This window comes from Natrix helvetica (genome assembly GCF_964273705.1).
Source record: "Natrix helvetica genome assembly, chromosome: 4".
Classification (NCBI taxonomy): Eukaryota; Metazoa; Chordata; class Lepidosauria; order Squamata; family Natricidae; genus Natrix; species Natrix helvetica.
This window is the reverse complement of record NC_138550.1, coordinates 31,588,899-31,611,165: the sequence shown is the minus strand read 5'-3', so window position 1 is coordinate 31,611,165 and position 22,267 is coordinate 31,588,899. Positions and strand designations below refer to the sequence as shown.

The window sequence follows — 22,267 nt, the reverse complement described above, 5'->3', positions numbered from 1 at the left end:
CTCAGTTGCCCGAATCGGATGCATATTGAGAGCTCAGGCTATTAATCTTTGGCTTGGACTCTCCTAGATCTATATTTTGGAAATTTTCCTGTTTAAAACTGCTTTTTTCTCCCTGCCTTTTTTCCTTCTGCAATCAACATCTGCTCAGCTATCGAAGGCCAGGAGGTAAGCGTGTGGTGAGGGAGGCCTCGCTCCACAGCCTCGCACTCGTGCAGGCTCGGCGGCCTGCCGCTTGCTCCTAGAGCGCGGCAGCAACGGCGAGGGTTTTTTTTCGCTCGGTTCCCTTCCCGGTTGTTATTTTTACGGCCTGGTTTTTCGTCTTTTTGACTCCCCCTGCATTTTTTCCACCCCTCAGCCGCCGCGGAGTAGCGGGCGGCCCGGATTGCTCCCGGCTGCCGCTTTTCTCTCCAACTTGCCCCTCGCTGTTGCGGCGGCCATTTTTAGGCGCGAAAAGTTCGCGCCTTTATTTTAGGCCTCTGCCGCTCAGCCACGCTCGTGCAGGAGGCCGCCTTGGTGGCCATAGGGCCTCGCCGGGCCCGCCCAGCGGGCCCTCGGCCACCAGTCACCGGACCTCAGCGGCGCTGGTAATTTGGCCACCACGTGTCCTTTGCACCGGCACAGGGAAGGTTTTTTCTCCTTAAGAACTGGCCAGGCCTTGCCTTTTCTCAAACTACTAGTCACCTGGCCTACTAACTTCCCTGTCTCTCCTGCCGGGGTTACTGCAGCCTGAGCTGTGGGCCCACTTCATAGCTCAACCTCCTGGGTGTCCTCCTTTTAAACTGGCTACTGGTGTTAAGGCTGAATTGGAATTATTGTTTTTTCTATGCCTGCATTATTAATCATGATTGTGTTTTTTTGTGCATTACAGAGTAGCCAGTCGAAATCCGCTGCAGCCTACCCGCTTGCCTGTGTTTCTGCATCATCCTTGTGCGGTCATTGGCATGGAGCTGCCCCCTCCATCAGGTTCCCTTGAGGCTAGACCTGGCCCCTCTCAGGCCCCTAGCAAGGATTAGGGGTGGGAGTGTGGGCAAGGGCGTTTCAGGGGCCACTAACAAGCACCCTGTCAAGGCCGCGTCTGCATGCTGAGAGGCGCCAGCGGGCCCTTGACAAACAATTTGAGAAGGCCCGGCATCAGGCTGGGGCAGGGTCCCCCCCAGGGGAGACCCCCATCCCCCCATCCAGAGGTGATATCTTGGCATTGATGAATGAGGAGGTAGAGTCTCAGGATCTGTCCCCGGACAGATCACTGGTGGAACCAGTCTCTCCAGCTCCGTCCTGGTCATATGAACAGGACCCAGTCCCAGAGAGTCACAGTAGGGCTCCCCCAGCCGGGGGCTCCCATTACCATCTCCAGGACCCCAAGGACCCGGAATCCGACTCCGACCAGGAGCCCGAGCTATCAGCGCGCATGCAGGCCTTGGTCGATCGCTGAGGGCCTCCGAAAACACACCCCTCCCCCCCAGGGTCAGGGGCCACCCTCCAGGGCCCGGCGGCTCCTCCTCCGGCCAAACGTGCCCGCCACCCGTCCCTTGAGTCGTCCGTGGTCAGTGACACCTCCGCCATCGAGGACGCTGACCAGGACGGGCAAGATCTATCTGAATCTCAGGACTTTTCAAACCTAGTCTTTTTAAGTCCATTCTCCAGAAGGCCAAGCAAGCTACCAGGGTAGGGATCAAACCTAAGCCGGCCCAACCTTCGGCCGATGCTGTTCCCGAAAACCCCAATGCGGCCATGTTCGACGTTCCGGCCCCCCAACAAGAGCTGGTCCCGGTTCCAGGCTTGTTCCTGGACGTAATCCAATGTCAGTGGGCCCAACCAGCCACCTTATCTTCCCCCAGCGGGGCAGACAAGAAACTGTATTCAATGGATCCCACCTTGGAAGACCTTTTGGCTCTCCCAGCCGTGGACCCGCCTATAACTGCCCTCACCTCCAAATCCCCCCTCCCAGCAGACCTGCTGGATGGGCTCAAGGCAGAGGATAAGAAGGCGGAGAGGGTATGTCCTAAGGCCCACCTGGCGGCCGCCTGGGCCATCAAAGCCTCCTCTTCCGCCTCCTTTTTTAGCAGGGCCTCTGTTATATGGCTAAGGGAACTGTTGGCCAAACTCCCGGCAGGGGACTTGCGCCTTCGCCAGGATGTTTCAAAAATAATTGCGGCCTCCCAATATGCGGCGGACGCATCCCTTAACGCCACCAAATTTGCGTCTAGAGCCTTGGCGGCCAACGTCACCTCCCGCCGCCTACTTTGGCTCCGCCATTGGCAGGCGGACCAGAAGCATAAATGGAAGTTGGCCTCAGCCCCCTTTAAGGGTGCCAAATTATTTGGGGAGGCGCTTGAGCCCCTCCTCATTGAATCCAAAGATAAAAGAAAGATCTTACCTTCCACCACGAAGAAGCAGGACCATAAGTCCGCTCCTTACCCCAGGAGGCAGCCCTTTCGTGCCTCTGAACCCTCTACCTCGTCCTCCTTCACCCCGCCCTACCGACCGGCCAGTCAGTCAGGGGACAGGTTCCAGGACAGATCCAATTTCAGGGACAGAGGTAGACAACAATTCGGCTTCCGCAAATCCAACCGTGGCGGTGCCTCCAACAGGCCCTTCTGCAAATCAAAGTGACTCCCCGGGCCTGTCACCCATAGGGGGGCGGCTCCAGCTATTCGCCCCACATTGGGCCCAGACCACGGAGGACGCTTGGGTCCTCCAGATTGTAAGGGAGGGCCTATCCCTGGAATTTCTATCCCCCCCTCCCCAGAACTTCATCCGGTGCCCCACTCCTTCCTGCCCTCTGAAGAGGGAGCTTATGAACCAGGAGATACTTCATCTCCTGGAGATAGACGCGATAGAGCAGGTTCCCCCCGACCAGGAGGGGAGGGGTTTCTACTCCATCCTCTTCCTGGTACCAAAGAGCTCGGGGGGCTGGAGGGCCATCTTGGACCTAAAGAACCTCAACAGGCACATCGCCTACCGGAAGTTCAAGATGCAGTCCCTCCAGTCCATCCTGTCGGGGATCCGTCAGGGAGACCTCCTTACCTCTATCGACCTCAAGGAGGCTTACCTACACATCCACATCCGTCCCCAGCACAGGAGGTTCCTGCGATTCTTTTATGCCGGCTGGCATTTCCAATACCGGGCCCTTCCCTTCGGCCTGTCGTCGGCTCCCAGGACCTTCACCAAGGTCCTGGCGGTTGTGGCAGCCCAACTAAGGCGCAGACCCATAAGGCTACAGTGCTACCTGGACAACATCCTGACCCAGTCGTCGTCCAGGCAGCAGGCCTTGCGGGACCTCCGCATCACGATGAGAACCCTGAGGAGCCACGGCTTCTCCCTAAATCTAAAGAAAAGCCATCTGGTTCCCACCACCAGACTTATCCACCTGGGGGCGGTCATAGACACTTCCCTGTGCAGGGTCTTCCTATCCCAGGACAGGCTAGACAGCTTAGTGGCCATGACCCGCAAGGTGATGCTCGCGAGACAGGTACCGATCATCCTCCTGTCACAGCTGTTGGGGAAAATGATCTCTTCCATCTCGATCATCCCATGGGCTCGCCTTCACTCCAGAGCTCTCCAATGGCTCCTCCTTCCTCACCAGAGGGCCTCAAGGAGCAACTCGAACCGGCTGGTGAGCGTTCCCCCGGCGGTGAAGAGGTCACTCCGATGGTGGACGTCCCCTGCACTCCTCAAGGGCCACCTGTTCAAAGAGCCCAACTGGTTAGTGGTCACCACAGACGCAAGCCTCGCCAGCTGGAGGGCACACATGGGTCATTTAGTGGTGCAAGGCAAGTGGTCACTCGCAGAGAGGTCCTGCAGCATCAATCTTCTGGAGCTGCGTGCGGCCCGCCTGGCACTCCGGCATTTTCACCAGGACATTCGCCATCAACATGTCCTGTTGATGACGGACAATGTGGCCACCAAGGCCCACATAAACCGCCAGGGGGGCACCAGATCCAAGACATTGATGAGGGAAGCGGAGTCCCTGGGGCACTGGGCAGAGAGGCACCTGGCATCTCTTCGCTCCGACCATATTTCGGGGGTTGACAACACCCAGGCGGACTGGTTGAGCAGGACCACCATAGACCCGGCAGAGTGGAAAGTGGATCCGGCCCTGTTCCGCCAGCTGTCCCGCAGGTTCGGCACTCCAACGGTCGACCTCTTTGCGTCCAGGGAAAATGCTCAGCTTCACCGCTATTTCTCCCCCTTCCAGTCCCCGGGGGCAGAAGGGACGGATGCCCTTCGTTGCCCATGGCCCCAGGGCCTACTTTATGCTTTTCCACCTCTACCCCTGATTCCGCAAGGTCCTCCACAAGATCATCGTGGAGGGGGCGGAGGTACTCCTCGTGGCCCCGCACTGGCCCCGAAGATCGTGGTTCGCCGACCTGGTCAGCCTATCTCTGTCGTCTCCATGGAAGATCCCTCCAGACCGAGTCTCCCTCAGCCAGGGGGCCGTAGTTCATCCAGAGCCCCAATGGCTCCAATTGGCCGTCTGGCACTTGAGGGGGACCAGCTGAGGCGCGAGGGCTTTTCAGAGGTCGTAGTCCACACTATATAGGCAGCTAGACGGCCGTCAACAACTCGAATTTACGATGCGTCTTGGACTTCCTTCGCCACATGGTGCGACACCTTACATTTGGACCCGGTGACGGCCCCGGTTTCCCGTGTCCTGGACTTCCTGCAAGGGGGTCTTGACAAGGGCCTCGCCCCGAATACTCTTCGACAACAGGTGGCGGCCCTTTCCACCGTTTGGGCTGGTGATCTAGTCTTGTCCCTCAGCAAGGTTCCTAGAGTCCGTTCCTTTCTCAAAGGGGCCTGTAACTTACGACCTCCCACGGTCCATCGCTATCCCACCTGGCAGCTGTCCGTGGTTCTGCAGGCGCTCACCGCTCCACCTTTCGAGCCTCTCAGCACTACGTCGCTACGTCAACTCACACTCAAGATGGCATTCCTCATCGCCGTGACGTCAGCTCGTCGTATCTCAGAACTGGCAGCCCTGTCGGTTCGCCAGGACCTATGTACCGTCCACCCAGACAGGGTGGTGCTGAGACTAGACCCGACCTTTATTCCAAAGGTTAACACTTGGTTCCATAGAACGCAAGACATTGTGATTCCTGATTTCTGTCCGCGACCGTCACATCCCAGGGAACGTCAGTGGCACATGTTGGACGTGAGAAGGGCGCTGAAAACATACATTGCCCGCACCTCCGAGTTCCGGAAATCGGAGTCCTTGTTCGTGTCGTTTCATCCAGGTTCCCTGGGCAAAAAGGTCTCTTCTTCCACTGTTGGCAGGTGGCTGCACGCTTGCATCGCCTTGGCCTACGAAAGCAAGGCCAGATCGGTGCCACGGGGCATCACTGCGCACTCCACTCGCAGCGCGGCCACCACTGCGGCTTGGGCCACTCAGGCATCGATCCTAGACATTTGTAAGGCGGCTACGTGGTCCGCCCTTCATTCGACATTACAAGCTGGACATCTACGCCTCGGCTGAGGCGTCCTTTGGCAGGAGGGTGCTTCAAGGGGTTGTGTCTTCGACCGAATCCCGGGACTCTGCTTCTGCCCACCCATCTGGACAATAACTTGGGTATGTCCCATTGCTTGGACTCTCCAAGCGGTGCACAGGAAAATGACCATTGGCTTACCTGAAGGGTCCTTTTCTGTGCACCGCGGGAGAGTCCAACCCACCCTGGTCTTCGGTCCGGGGATTCGTTCCTTTTATCGACTAAAGACATCTTGGACGCCTTCGCTCCATCCTCTTGACAGACTGACTTTTTTCGTCATTAATTCTGGCAGCAATCACACAAGGAGGTGTGGTTAAAGGGAGAAAAAAAGTTCCTCAGTATCCAAGGGCAACCAGACTGAATTAACCCATTGCTTGGACTCTCCCGCGGTGCACAGAAAAGGACCCTTCAGGTAAGCCAATGGTCATTATCTCTTAATTTTTGCAAAATATTTATTGGAGACTCCCACAGTGCAGACATCAATAATTTTTCCAGTGAAAGAGAGTGAAAAAGAAAGTGAAAGGATCTACAATTTCCTTATCAAAATAAATAAATAAAAATGGTACATTCATTGATGAGGAACGGAAGCATTAAAACAGGGTCCCTACTGGAGTCTGCTAGCTAAGATTTCAACTTCATATTGATTCATGTTAAGGTTAGGATTAAAGCTATACAAACAAGCACAAGGAGCAGCATCAATGTAATTTGCTTTGAAGAAGCAATGTCATTAACTCCCAAGGTATTTTCTTTTGAAATGACTAGAATTTAAAATGCATTATACATTTGATGCACTTGAATTCTGAAAGACAGTAATGGTGCTTTTTAATTTAAAAAATGTCATTATTATAGTGGTTGGTTATATTTGGAGTTTTTAAGAAGAGATTAAACAGCCTGGAATGGTATAGAGTCTCCTGTTTGGGCAAGGGGTTGGCGAAGAAGACATTCAAAGTCCCTTCCAATTTTGTTATTCTGTTAAATATTCTGCACAAAGTTTCATATTTCAGGGTTAGCAGTTTTCTGAAAGAAAATACTTCTAAAGCAAATGTTACCAAGTATAAACACACACTTAAAACAATGATTAATAAACAATTAACAATATACATAATCCAGGAAGAAAATGGAAAGGTGGAGGACAGCTCATCAAATGGCATCTTATTACTGCTGATCACTTTCAGGGGAAAACTCGAGATGTTTGTTTTTCCAGAGATATATCTATGTGAATCAAGGCAAAAGGGTTAAAGAGAAATCTGATGTGGCTATGCCTAGGAATGTAGATTGGGTTCTTCTCTTGCATCAAAGTACAGTTGATCAACTTTGAGTAGAATTATTAGCAACATTATCACACATGCAGCTTTCAAATCGCTCCTAGGAGATACTGTAATAACTTAATGCAGTTCTTTGGAAAGGAGCAGAAGAGAAATTTCCCTCTGAATCGGTTCAGTCTTATGCATATTCCAGTAACCTGTGCAAGAGATAGAAAAAAGCCTCAACAGATCTTTAGAAATTTTAATCTGTGTGCTTCACAGATGTAGATTTGTTTCCTTGATGGGAGGAGCTGAAACTGGGCTGGTACAAGGAACAACTTACAGAACGAAAATCAGACCTGCCCACTTTTTAACAGCTTTCCGAGTGCCAGGAGTAGAATGTGTATAAATGCAACACTTTTCGCTCAAAGTGGAGTTTTGTTTTGATTCTTTTAAAGCGGTACCTCTATAGCTTTTGCCACTATTGAATGGACACTTCTGTACAGGCAAGGTAAGTTTAGATTAGATTTTACCTATCTTGCCGGCTTCTAGTTTGCTTTGTTAGTTAAATGGCTTGAGGAGGCGGCATTCTGACACTACAGGAAGTGCTGATTTTCAGTGACAGAAAGTTGCTTCAACCCTGAAGTTGCCTTTGTTAACTTTGCCCTGATGATGTGTCCAGTTTCCTGAGTATTACTATGAAGTTTGCTATGCTTTGGTATTGTAAATCTATGAATGTGATCTTTTTTCATGCAGAGGACTGCAGGTAAATGAGTGTGGAAGGAAAAAAGGACCTCAGGCTTACATGAGAAACCTGTTGCTCTTAAATCCACAATTTCTTTAGACTCAACAGATTTTTTTCTATTAAAGTTAGAGTTATTTTTTCTTGCTGTTAAATTAGAAAGAATATCATTGTTAGTTGAAGAAAAATATTTGCATGGCTTAATCAAGTTTAACCAACACTTTACTAACAGCTATATTTGTATATTAATTATGGTTGCTTTTAATTTTGTTTGTTAGGGACATTTAATACATTTTTCGTTTAGGGATTGTGCACATCCAGAAAGCGGTTAGGTAAATAATTAGGATAAGCAAGATATATGAACATAGGCATAGTGTTTCAATATGTAGGATTGGCACAATGGTATGGGTTGCCTTTAAGCAAGCACTGATGCTGCTTCTTTGTATCTAGGAAATCATTAAAAGATGGCCATAAGCTAAGAGTAGATGCTTAGAATGCAGAAAGCTGTAGATTCAGTTCTTAACATCTTCAGATATAAATGGGAGATCTCTGTTTGAAATGCCTGTTGATGGCTATTAAGAAACTAGAAAAAGTTATGGAGTGACTGGGTATATCACATCCTCCTTGAATGTCATGCATTAAGTACATGCTACCTTTGCAGAATAATAGCAGTGACGTTACTGGGTTCATTTAATATACTAAGCTACTGTTAGGTTTTACTGTGGTTTATTGACTGTCATATTGTCCTGATTTATGTGTAATTCTAACTTCAAAACATGGTTTATAGCAATGGTTTGTTTCATACATCGTGCTTAGTTAAAACTAAGCCATTTTCAGTAAGTGTGGTATTGCAATGTGGCAACAAAAGCCACACTACTCACATTGTGGGAACAAAGCAAAGATAGCTGCCTTCATCCGTGAGAAAATAAGACATCTTATCCAGGGAGTACCAAGGTGGTGAAGATTGTAGCACATCACAAGAATAAATCTGCTCCACCTGCATTAAATGAGTCTTTATTTGTTGCATGCTCAGCAAAATTTGAGTACAGTCTCATCTATGTATTTCTGTTTGCCTTTTCATTCAGAAGAGACTTACAGTAAATACTTTATCCTCTCTTTATTTCTTATATTGCTCATCTATTTTTCATCCGTAATGGGAAGGCCTAAATACAGTTTTTAAAGTACTCCCTATTTACCCTGCTTAATATCTCTATATATTAGACTGTCAACTATTGGCATACAAGGGTACCTTTTTCACAATTTCTGATCACTCTTGTATTCCGAGGCTGAAGGAGTTTTTACATCTCAGGAAAATAACAGAATAACAGAGTTGAAAAGGATCTTGCAGGTCTTCTCCTAGGCGCTGCTTGAAGTGTCCAAGCATGGGTTAACTTCAGCTTGCTGCCCAAAGACTGAGTTAAAAGTTTGTGTAGCCACACCTCCTGCTCCCTTTAGAGGCTCAGTTTAAAAAACTCAGTCGCCCTAAAAGAACGCAGTTGGGGAGCTCCAGTTTTTGGACAGCAAGTTGGACTCTCCAAACAGTCTAGTGTAGCCTCTTTTCTTATTTTTGTGTTTAGAGTATAGCTTAAGAAGCATTAGGTTTTGGTATTTTCTTCCAAAAGCCAAGAAGGTCTCCAAGGCTGCAGAAAGTTGGCTTAGAGGAGACAAAAAGTCATGGAGAAGCAGTTTTAAAGGGCTGTAAATGCCCAAGCACAAACTGTTCGAGACAGGGAACCACCACCGGCTCAGGTTCCTGCAGACCTTCCTAATCAGTGGGAGGGATCTCCGTCTCTGGTGGAGGAAGGGGACTTTGGCTTTTCACCCAATCCTTCCAGTGCATCTCCCAGGTCTCCTGATTCATTCCTGGAAGAGGTGGATATGGAGGAGGCCTGCTCTCTAATGGGAGAGGAACTTCCCCTTTCTGGCCCTATTCCCGGGACCACTCCCAAGTTATCCCAAGCTATGCAGGTGGTGGTCGCACAGGTGATATCGCAGGGGATTGTAGATGGCATCCAACAGCTGGGTCTCACTCTCCAGAGCAGGGCCAGAGCTAAGGTGCAGGCCACAGGGGCTCACATTCAATCTACAGGAGCCTCCCCTCCTGCTTCCTCAGCTGTCAGTGAGGTGTCTGATGAGGAGGGTGAACAGGACACCCCTGATCTGTCGGAAGACGAGAATCCAGTCCCCGATGCCCCTGCCTTCTTGGGCTTATTCAAGCCCTCAATGTTCAAGGCCATTCTGACAAAGGTTAGAGCTTCGTCCATTCAAATGGGACTCCCCGCCCAATCTGACAAGAATGCCACTGAACAGGGTAGCAAGGAAATGGTTGGATCAGAGGATCCAGGCGCAGGTCTCTTTAAGGAGAACCCCCCCCCCTCAGGAGCTGGTCCCAGCACTGCAGCTGTTCCTGGATGTCATCCAGCAACAATGGGCCCAGTCTGGGTCGATGGCTAATCCCAGTGGGGTGGATAAAAAGCTCTACTCTATGGAGAGTGGCATAGAGGATCTCCTGAAGCTTCCTCAAGTAGATGATCCCATAGTGGCACTAACCTTAAACTCGGTCCTTCCAGCCAATCTGCTGAAGGGACTCAAGGCAGAAGACAAGAGGGTGGAGAAGGCCAGTCATAAGACTCATATGGCCACCGCGTGGGCCATGAAAGCCTCCTCCTCCTCTTCCTACTTCAGTAGGGCAGCCCTATTTTGGCTCTGTAAGCTGCTAGCCCTCCCAGCCAGCGACACTAGATCGCGCCAGGATGTCAACAAAATTATTGCAGCAGTCGAATATTCAGCCGACGCCTCCCTTAATGCCACCAAATTTTCCGCTGGGCTCTGGCATCTAATGTGACCTCACATCGTCTGCTGTGGCAGGCGATCATGAAGGCGAAGTGGAAGTTGGCCTTGGCCCCTTTCAAGGGTGGTAAACTTTTTGGTGAGGCCTTGGACTCAGACTTAATTGAGTCCAAGGACAAACACAAAATCTTACCAGCGATCACCAAGAAATCGGACCGTAAGGGTCACCCTTTTTTTCGTAGGCAGCCCTTTCGGAATGCAGACCCCCCATCCACCTCTGGGGGATTTACCATGACTTATTCCCAAATGCAAGACCACTCCCAGGATAGGACATCATTCAAGGACAAATCCAGGCAACAGGGTAACCACAGGTCCTTTAGAGGAGGATTCTCCAACCGCTCCTTTCGAAGGACCAAGTGACTGTCTCCGGTCCCCTCCCATTGGGAGTCGGCTACAGCTCTACACCGCCCAGTGGGAGGAGACAACGACGGACATTTAGGTCTTGAACACGATCAGTCACGGCCTTACCTTAGACTTCCTCTCATATCCTCCACGGACATTCATTTGCTGCCCCCTCCCGAAATCGACCAACAAGCGACAACTGATGCAGGCAGAGATCCAGCATCTACTGTACATAGTGGCCATCGAGCAGGTGCCCCTGTGTCAGGAAGGCAGAGGATTTTACTCGATCCTCTTTCTAGTTCCCAAGGCCTCGGGAGGGGTGAGAGCCATACTGGACCTCAAGAAACTTAACATCCATCTAGCGTACAAGCGCTTTAAGATGCAATCACTCCACACCATCTTGGGTTGTATCAGGCAGGGCGATTTCCTGACATCAATCGACCTGAAGGAAGCATACCTGCACATTCCCATTCATCCAGCGCATTGCAAGTTTCTGAGGTTCCAGTTTGCAAACCAGCATTATCAATACAAGGCTCTTCCTTTCAGTCCCCAGGACGTTCACCAAACCTCTGGCTGCTGTCATGGCACATATCAGATCTCGTCCAGTAAGACTCGTTTGTTATCTGAATGACATCCTGTTGATGTCATCATCTAGAGAGCAGGCGTGTCAGATCTCAGCATCACCATCCACGCACTAGAGCAACACAGCTTCTCCGTCAATCTAGAGAAGAGTCACCTGGAGCCAACTTCCAGGATTCAACACTTGGGCACGGTGATCAACTCCAGAACTTGCAGGGTGTTCCTCACACAGGAGCGGATGGACAGCATCACATCCCTTGTGCATCAGATCCGGAGGTCCAGGTCAGCACCTCTAGTGACTCTATCCCAGCTACTAGGGAAGCTGATCTTTGCATTGCTGTAGTTCCTTGGGCACGGCTGCATGCACGGTGGTTCAGAGGTTCCTTCTTCCAATTCAGCGGCGCAAGGCCAGCAACTCCAAGAGAGTGGTCAGCTTTCCCTCAAAGGTGCTCCGGTCGCTCGGGTGGTGGCAATCTTCGGCACTGACGAGGGGATCCATCTTCAAGGAACCAGAGCGCCTGGTCATAACAACAGATGCCAGTTTGTACGGCTGGTGATTCTCAACCGCTCAGCAGACACCCAAGGGTTCATAGTTTCCTAAAGGGGGCTACCAACCTACGTCCTCCAACGGTACACCATTACCCAACTTGGGACTTATCGATTGTCTTGCAGGCCTTAACATCAATGCCATTCGAACCAATTTGTTCTGTTACCCTACGACATTTGTCGTTCAAAACTGCCTTGTAGCCATCACTTCAGCACGCAGAATTTTGGAGCTAGCCATGCTCTCCGTTAGGGAGGACCTTTGATTTATACATTCGGACAGAGTCATTTTGCGATTGGATCCAGCATTTCTACCAAAATTAACAGCTTATTCCACAGAACTCAGGAGGTCATCCTCCCCGACTTCTGCCCGCACCCGTCATCCCAGAGAGCACGTCTGGCACAAATTGGATGTGCGCCGCACTGTGCGGGTATACAAAAAGAGGTCAGCTTCTTTTTGCAAGTCAGAATCGTTCTTCATATCATTGCAGCCCACATCCATGGGTAGGAAGGTATCATATTACACCATAGGACGTTGGCTGTGTGCTTGCATTAAGCTGGCTTACGAGCAACAATCCAGACCTGTTCCTCCTCGTATAACAGCACACTCCAGGAGGAGCACCGCTGCTACGACCACTTGGGTCACTCAAGCGCCTATTGAAGAGATCTGCAGGGCAGCTACCTGGTCCTCACCATCGCCGTTCATTCGGAATTACAGACTGGACTCCTTTGCCTCTGCAGAGGCTTCATTTGGAAGGAGAGTCTTACAGCGGGTCCTTGCGGCTCCTACTAACCAGGACATTCCTTCTTCCCATTCTGGGACTACATAGCTTGGGTATGTGCCATGCTTGGACACTCCAAGCAGCGCCTAGGAGAATGACCGTTTGCTTACCTGCATGGTCATTCTCTAGGCACTGTGGGAGTGTCCAACCCCGCCCTGGGGTCACCTGCGGTTGTGTGACTTATCACCTCCATGGCATAGACTTTTCTCCATACAGCATCCTTCTGGGTCTCATACCTTCGTTTTTTAAACTGAGCCTCTAAAGGGAGCAGGAGGCATGGCTACACAAACTTTGAACTCAGTCAAGGGCAGCAAGCTGAAGTTAACCCATGCTTGGACACTTCAAGCAGCGCCTAGAGAATGACCATTCAGGTGAGCCAATGATCATTCTAGTCCAACCCCTTATTCAAGCAGGAAACCACATACCATTTCAGACAAATGGTTATCAAATCTTTTTGTAATAATGTGGAAACAATCCACATTATTACATACCTACAAATGGATCCTACTACTGTAATAGTGCATGTTTTTGCTTCAACATACACTGCAACCCCATGCAGTTATGGATAGTGCAGCTGCGGATAACAGGAGTTTGAACCTAAGCTAAATGGGGGGGTTAAATTCCGTAACAATGGAAAAGTTGTCTGCTTTATTTTGTTAATAAAGGGAAATATGTCCTGTGATCATATGCCATTTTACTCAGCAGAGTTCTCCCCTGCACATTGCTTATTTTTACTGTGGGAAGTACCTGCAGAAAGAGAATGACAGTATAACATCAGAATGCAGCAGTTTGCTAGGATCACCAGGAAATCAAAGAGAATTCTATGAATGCACCAAATGATGGATGAAACAAAACTGCAAACCTAAAAATGCAGATAATATCGAAACCATTTACTATGGACAATTTAGATCTTTGTTTTTTAACCATGGATACTCAAAACCTGCAGATAATGAGGTTCACTGTATTAGCGTTTATTGTAAAAATTCCTTGCTAATTCTACTAAGGTGATTTAGTATAATACTGTGTAAATTGCATTTTTGCTTACATATCATTTGTATGGCTTGTTTGCTTTCATTACTTTATGACAGATAATAGGATTGTGTTGCAATAATAAAAACCTAAGATAAACCTTGGAAATAATAAGGAATGTCCACGTTAAACATTTGCTAACCATATACTTCAAATAGATCTTAACTCTTATAAACTATTAGCATTCGTGGCATATTCAGTATTATTGATTAGGGTACATTTTATTCTGTGGACATGGAAATCTTTATGGTTTAGTACTACTATTAAACCAATAAGGAGCCCAAGTTAAAGCATCATTTTTATATGCTTGTCATTTGTTCTGTGTAGTTGGAAAGAAGCATAAATACAACTTTCTTTTCCCTGATTCCTTGTTTGTAATTATGAAATCTCCAAATTATTTAATGAAGTGGAATGAATTTATAGGAAGAAGGCTTGCCAAACTAACCTTGACTCATTTTTAATCAGATAACTTTCTTCATAGATTGTGGGAATGCTATTGACAGTACATCTTAGCTTCAAGGCATTTGATAAAGTACCTCAAGACATTCTTATCAGCAAGCTAGTTACAGTAGGTGGATGGCATGATAATTAAGTGAATACATCAAAATGGCTCAAAAATGTAGCTCAGTAGTGCTCATGAATAGTTCCTCATTAAATTTAAGAGAGATTATCAAGCAAGGTTTAGTTCTGGGTCCTCTAAACATCTATTTTTATTAATGGCTTGGATGAAGAAATGGAGGGAATCCTTATCAGTTTTTTAAATGAACCAAACTGGGTTGGCTACCTAGAAGAGAAAAATAACATTCAAAACTTTCATAGGTTAAAGAAATAGCTTGAAAGTAACTGAAGGATATTTATCAGAAGCAAGTGCAAAATTTTCCAGGTAGGAAACGAAAACGAAAAACACATATGACATCTGGCTTAGATTGGTATTTGTGAAAAAGGTTGGAACAATAGTACATTATAAAGTAAATATGACCCAAAAGTGTCATAATATTTGTTCTACTTTGGTTAGTCCCAACTTTGAGCTCAATTTCTAGTTCTGCTTGTTATGTTTTTAGAAGGATTCAGAGAAATTAGAATGGATTCAGAGAAAGGCAATCATCTTGAGAGGTAGAGCAGATAGGAAACATGATCAAATGAGCTAATTCTACTGTATTGTAATGTAATGTAACAGGAACCTTGCAAAATTTGAAATCACACTTTCCCTCCTCACATCTCCTTTACAACCCAAAAAACTAGGAGTGGGGTCCTTTCTGAGCTGCTTGCCTCATCCCACTCCAGTTGTGGGTAAAGTTGCCTTTTATATGACCATTTCTTTGGCTGCATTTCTTCTCCCTGTCTCCCAAGGTCATTCCCACACATCATTACAGCAATGAGGGTGATTAGAGAAATAATGAAGTGTTGTGTTGGAAAAGGGATTGAAGGAGCTATATCTTTAATGTCAAGACAAGACTACTGAAAGATAATTGGATACAAATGTAATATTATGGAAAGTCAAATATGTGCTCTATTCCACAGCACAGGGCACAGGTGTTCTTCTGATACAGCAAAGCGGAAAACAATTTAGTAGTGATTAGGACAAAAGTAGAATATCCTGAAACTGCAGATCTAGAAAAGACATAGCTCTTAAGTATACATTATTCTGCTTCACTTGCTATTTTGCTACAGGTCTTTGATCAGGATCTGTTTAACATTCGAGGAGAGAAGCTTCTGACCCTAAGAATGCTGACAATGATTGTGGCCTTGTACAACTAATATGAGTTAAGAAGTTGCAGCTGTTCTCAATAGTTAAAATGTCTTGGGGTGTTATTTCAGGAATCAGATAGAGGGGGGGGGGGCAGGGTGTGTGTGTAAGACTGTTGGGCTGGCTAAACTGAATAGTTCTGGCAGCCCCAAAACAAGATGTCTGTGTATACTAATATTGAGGTTATTGAATGCTCTTATGAAACAGTCCTTTTAGAGTATTAGAATGATTTACTGACTAACCATCAATAATTAATTTGTGAACAACTTGCCATTGTTGTTAGTGTACATTTTCTTCTGTTTCCCAGAAATTAACCAAACAGGAATTCTGGCAGCTTGTCCACCAGAGCTATGGCTCTGAGCTTGGTTTGAATATAGAAGAGATGGAAAGCATTTATTCATCATCTGAAGAGAATGGACAGTTAAGGTAAGGAAATACTATAGATTGCCACACTGTTACTGTGATTTTTGCTTTTTGGGAGGTTGTGTTTTTTTGATAGGACCATCTGCCGATATAAACTTGGTATAATTTATTCTGTCAGGGATATTTTAGGTACTAATTCTTGTTATCCAGGTTGCTGAAAACTTTTTATCTTTGGTGTCACTACATAATGAAGCAGTAGTATTTAAATGTTTTTGAATATGCAAATTGTTTAGTTATAGACAGAAGATTCATTTTGCAGAATCTTTATAGAAGATTATTATATAAACAAAACAAATATGGCATTGCTATGGTTGCTTGCATGCAATGGTATTGTCAGGATTAAGAGCAGATCAATTCAGGTTGTATAGGTTTCTGGTCCACTTGAATAGGTAGTCAATAAATCTTCAAATCTGATAGCAAATTAAGACCTTGGACCTTATTATAAATTGACTTATTTAGCTATAAACTATTACGTTTCTACAGCAGAACTGAACATGCTTTCTATCCCGCCCCCCTGTGGTCTGTTCCCCGTCCCCCCATTTGCCACAAGTCTTCACAATAGCTAGCAACAAATGGTATGTGCTTAGGCATTGGCTGGGAAACACTTTGCTTTCAAACCAAGCCTCAACTTAGGCTTTGTTCTACCAAGTATTATCTAGGTAGTTTGGATTTCAACTCCTGCAATCCTAAATTGGTAACTTCAATAACTGCTAGCTAGAGATCATATATGATGAGCTTTAGTTTGGAGAAAACTATCCTATCCTGTTTGTCCTTTTGCCTAGTCATCTTAGATGTGAATAATTATATAGAAGATATTTTGGAAAATAGAACTATAATGAGAAAGGGATTTTTCCCTCATTCATGCAACAAATATAACGCAACGGGACTACTTTTTGACAAGTTCTGTAAAATGATGTTTCTAAGAGATAAATACATCATTTGATGGTAGAAAGATTGAATGTTTACGGCAGATTTGTTTTCCAATCTACTTTAAATCCAATACCAGTATATCACTGTATTAACAAATGGTTCTAGAATAAGTACGAATTAACATTGTTGCTATTTTTGTATAGATCTAACCTTAGTGATGAATCTGGAGATAAGGAACCGGCTAAGGCTGTTGGTATAGTTCAAGAATCCACTGCTCTGACTGAAGTTGAGACGGAATTTCTTACTGGAAACTCACTTTTAGAAGTAAGCTTTTAAAACATTCCTTTTCACTATAAATGCATTATTTACTTTATTAACTTATTTTATATACCTGCATATAAATATATACTGTTTAAACCATTATATACACCATAGTTTAACAACAATATAGTTTAAATATTTAGGATTTATCAAAGCTAAATATAAAAACATAATCAAATAAATATTTTAATGCAAGGCAATCTATATATCTACACAAATGCAGATTGCCTATCTGCTAATAGATTTCTCATGTTCTTTGAGAAATCAGTTTTGTTAAATGAACTGTGTTATAAGCTATATCCAAAGTATGATAAAATAGCTGCTGTGGCCTCCATCCTCTGGAATATTCTCTCATCACAGGTGAGTTCTACACCCACATTCTTGGCTTTCTAGAAGAGCCTTAAAATTTTGTTCCGTTGCTTGGCCTGGGAGCTGATAGGGCATATTCATTGGGGAAGGCTGATGAGACAGAAAAGATTCTCATCACCAGATTGCCTATCATCTTTGTTCTTGACTTTTAACATTTTTATTCTAATTTTAATTATTTTTAGCACTTTTATTTTTTTTAACATTGTAAGCCTCCCAATTACTATATTAGTGAGTTGGGCAGCATTAAAATTTAATAAATAAAATGAATAGCTTTCTACACTGAATATAGTTCAGTGAATTCCTTATTGGTTCATAAATAAGCCCTTCTGATTTAATAACACACTTTCCTAAAAAACATTGCTATACTCTTTATTGTTACATTTTCTGAAATTACTGATGACCATTAATTTGTTTCAAATGAATTATAATCTAATATAACATATTTGCTATTATTCAGTGAATTTTTAAAAAATAACCTACAACATCAAATGAAAAATAGAAATCAAGCTAGTCATGCTCTTGTAGACTAAAATTCTTATTATTGTGGATATACAGAAAATATGTAGCATAGCATGGTGATAATGTGTATATAGTTAGAAATTTGGATTTTTAACAGGTTTTAAAATATTGTCATTATATATAACAAAATCCTGTTATTACATATTATATCACTATACTTTCACTCCAACATGACTATCAAATGCTTTTTTCTTGGAGTTTGATACTGCTAAGATACACATACACACTCACACAAACAACCACAAATCAATCAATCTATCTATCTATCTATCTATCTATCTATCTATCTATCTATCTATCTATCTATCTATCACTATCTATCTATCATAGTACACCAAAAGTCAGGCCCCACTTATAATATTATCTAAAGTATATTAAAAGTGAGGCCCCATTTATAATATTATCTAAAGTATATTAAGTGTTTGAATTGTTGAGGACTATCTGTATTTGAAATGTGTATAGATATGTGTGTTTTTAGAAATTTGTGAGTGGTTTTAGAAGGGTTTAGAAGGTTTTTGTATTTTCTTTTGGGATGGCTAGGATTGTGAATTGTCATGTTATTAACTAAGATGGCTGTGACAATGATATTCTATTTTATTAGGTTGCTGAACCAGAGGAATGTTATTATGATAAACAAGACAAGAGGAATTCATTGATTGCTTTAGAAAGGAAGCTCTCTGATGCTGTACCACACAAAGTTTTAGTACAATCCTTGGATGTAAATGAGAATTTTCCTAAGGAGAAGAGCAGTTCCTCAGAAAGTGATGAAGACGGTAAATAATGTTCCAGTCTTAATGTTCCGTACAGTACAAATTACAGCAACAAAAAAACAAAAAACAAATTGTTTTATCTATGGAATCTACTTCTGCTTATCTTACTGCTAGTAAAACTGATAGAAAATGGCTTTGTTGTGGCTGCCTTAGGCAATAGATCCTGAAGACGTTGAGAGATAGTGTCATGTTGGAGGACACAGTCAGTACATGTAAACTGTTCATCCTGTTTCTCCTTCAATAGTTTATTACTTACTGTCAAGTTTGAAAGAAAGAGACAATAGGATCAGTTGGAGAGCTTCTGTACAAACAAGAATGTGGAAATATTGTCTAAAGATCATTAAGAAGATTTATATCTCGCCTTTTTTAATTAGGAAGGTGTGTTGAATATGTTCACTGTCTTGAGTTGTAAAAATGATAAAGGTGGGATATAACTAGTCAAATCAATACATACATAAATTACTGAAGGAGAACGCGCACAATACTTCTTCCCCCCTTTATTTTTCCCACAACAACCCTGTGCACTGAGATTGGACTGAGAGACAGTGACTAGTCCAAAATCATCTGCCTTAGGCTTTCATGCCCAAGACAGGACTAGAACTCAGTCTCTTGGCTTCTAGCCTGGCGCTTCACCACTCAGAAACCATATTCTGCCAATGACTGCTATTTTATCTTTTACATCAACGTGATGTCATTATGTGATCTACACAATATAAATTAGAAACAAAGCTACTGCAGACGTAGTGTCAATTGTCCCCCCAGTATCCCTGGCTACTCCAAGGCCAACCACAATTATAGGATTGATGAAGCCTTTGTCATAGCCATGGATGAGAGGCACTATTCAGCACATAATGATGGTGACGCAGATACTGCCGTAAGGTCTTTTACAGACAGTGAAGTTTCAGTAACAGCCCGCAAAATGTTCCAAATTGAAATCTTCCCTAACACTAAAGCTTTGCATGACATGAGCACTAGGTTGCAATGAACGTAAGTCATTTCATGCAACAGTACTGTTTGCTTTGCTTTTCTAGTAAATAATTCCAAAATTCTAGTAAATAGTTCTGATTTGGACAATCCATTTTTCTGAAATGGTATAGGATTTCCTGCTTGAGCAGTGGATTGAACTAGAAGACCTTCCAACTCTGTTATTCTATTTGTCCATTTCGGAAAATACCAGTGGGTGCTTAATTTTTGTGAGATTCTTAAAGCAACAAATATGTTGCACTTAAAGCAGGAGAAGACATGACTTATGAATTATCTTCATTTATATTAATCATATGGCCAGTGCTATTAATTACTCTACTAGCTATTTTTGCAAGTATTTTCAGTACTTGCCTGTCATTATTATAGAAAAACCTACCATCTCAATTTCTCTCTGTTATATTATTATTTCTGTACTAATGATCATATTGGCATTATAATCTGAATCCTACTGTTGTGGTATTAGTGTTTTATTTTAATGAGGAAGAATCTTCCTTCCATACTTACAGTTACAACTCAGCTATTTTCTTTCTTTTCCAGTCCATTGATGAATTAAGATTAAACGATAAACTGATAACATCTCCTCCTCCTCTTCTTCCTCTCTCTATACGTTTCATAGTATCTTTGATTATTCTTTTGTAAGTTTTGTTTTTGTTTCTCCTGTCACCACCTTCAACATCAAGGAATGCTTTTTAAAGCCCTTCATAAGTCTAACTGTAGATTTCTAGAATCCTTCATACTTTATAGGCAAGTAAACTGACAAATTTTCATTAAGTCTTCTAATTCTAAACTAATGCTTAAGGAATTTTCTAAAATAAACTTGGAGATTTCCAGTTAAGGGATTTGTCGTCAGGAAAGTTGCTGGGAATAGGAACTACTATGCCCATTACCTGCATTTCGTAGCTTGATTTAAATTGTCTCACATAATTGTACCTTTGACTCCCTTAAGTAGCGCAGACAATTTTATATTTTGGGATATATTTTTTCTGATGTAACTGTTACAGAGTTCTTAACCTGTGTTTTAAACTCTTCTCCAGTAGCTGAGGAAGCCATCCTTGAGTGTGAGCTCCATGGAAAACTGTTTATTAATCGCATTTTCCGTATTGGTGCAGATAAACTGTTTGAAATGCTTTTCACCAATTCCCATTTCATGCAGGCATATCTCAGGACTAGAAACATAACAGGTAAACTATTTTAATTTGTATTGTCTACACTGAGAAAAAACAAGTTAACTTCCCTTTTAACAAGATGAATATTTTGTGAAAAGCATCTGGTACGAAGGCTGGATTCAAATATAATGTAAACCCATTTTTTTTCATGGTTGCATTCAGATAATTAGGGATTGCCTAGTTTCCTGCAGCTATATGCCACTTCTTTTGCTCTTCCCTTTGCTCCCTTTGCAAGCAAGTAAAAAAATCATAAGCAATTATATCTTCTGGATAACATCTGAATTGAGAATGCATTAATAATTAATAATCATTCTGAAAACTAGGGTTTAAATTTAGCTCAGATCTTGGCTTTTGAGAAGGTTATTCAGTCTTTAGATATAACTGAACATTTGGATACAGTATTTTGGCTTTGTTTTCCTGTTCAAAAAGATGCACATCTTGACTTTTTTTCAAAAGCTAGGAAATGATTATTTAACACAGTCACTGTCGGAATATAAACACGCTCACAAGTTTTGGCTTATTGGCCACCAACACATAAGGATTTGAAATCACAATTTGATATTTCTTTGCAGGTTATATTGAATTAACAAAATGCAGCTGGATACAATAGGTTATCATACTGTAGATAGAAGAATGAACATAAAATTGAGCACTGATCACCTGAGTAGAGAAAGCAGAAGTGCATCCAAACATTAGGTATGGATGCAGATAAAAATAGACTGTTGCAGTGGCCCTAATAGTAGGTTTCTTTTAGGGTATTGCAATTAATCCTAGGCTGCTGTTAAAAATACCAACATTGTTTTGCTTTGTTTTCTTTTATTGTTTATTTTATTTCATTGTCACTTTATTGTTTTCTTTTGTTTTCTTTATTGTTTTACTGTATGTCATTTGCCTGGTTACATATTTACTTTTCTGTTCTGAATAGATTTGTTGTATGTTTTCCTGCCTCAACCCAACACATATAGAATTAACCACTGGTGTAATTTGATGGGGTTAAAACCCAAATATGTTTAAAATACATAGAAAAAAACCCAGAAGAAAGCACTAATTTATGGACACAATCTCATTCTTTATCATGTTTCAAACCAGTTTCACAATGATAAACTTGGGGATTAATTATTTAAAACCCATTACTGTATACCACATGTTATATGATAATTTCATAGTTCAATTCACTTTGCCCTTCATGTGCGTTTAAGGTTTCTAAATGATACTGTATAAATGAATAGCAATAATGACTTATATTTTTGGCTGTAGATATTGTATCAACTTCTTGGAACCAAGATAACAGAGGCAATCAACTCAGGACCCTGACTTACACAATTATACTTAACAATCCACTTATTGGAAAATTCACAACTGCAACAGAAAAACAGGTATAAAACGCAAGTGTGTCAGATTACACTGAACTGGTGGAAACTACAGAATACAAAAAGTTGGGCCCTACGCTATGTAGAGCTTTACAGGTGACAGCCAGCACCCTAAATTGCACTTGGTAGCA

General features: G+C 43.6%; 1 protein-coding gene and 1 gene segment (V, D, J or C); one reads left to right on the top strand and one right to left on the bottom strand.

Moving 5' to 3' along the window:
- LOC309390886 (Ig kappa chain V-III region PC 3741/TEPC 111-like) overlaps positions 1–22,267 on the bottom strand; it is a 380,622-nt gene that overhangs the window by 78,705 nt on the left and 279,650 nt on the right.
- Positions 1–22,267, top strand: part of GRAMD1C (GRAM domain containing 1C) — a 63,063-nt gene that overhangs the window by 29,185 nt on the left and 11,611 nt on the right. For 5 of the 6 annotated variants that reach the window (XM_081950754.1, XM_081950750.1, XM_081950753.1 and 2 more), the window contains 5 exons: positions 15,652–15,770; positions 16,841–16,961; positions 18,448–18,619; positions 20,635–20,781; positions 22,024–22,142. In XM_081950754.1, coding sequence (XP_081806880.1) covers positions 15,652–15,770; positions 16,841–16,961; positions 18,448–18,619; positions 20,635–20,781; positions 22,024–22,142 — 678 coding nt within the window. The remainder of the gene's footprint in view (positions 1–15,651; positions 15,771–16,840; positions 16,962–18,447; positions 18,620–20,634; positions 20,782–22,023; positions 22,143–22,267) is intronic. The other variant, XM_081950751.1, reaches the window with a different exon arrangement.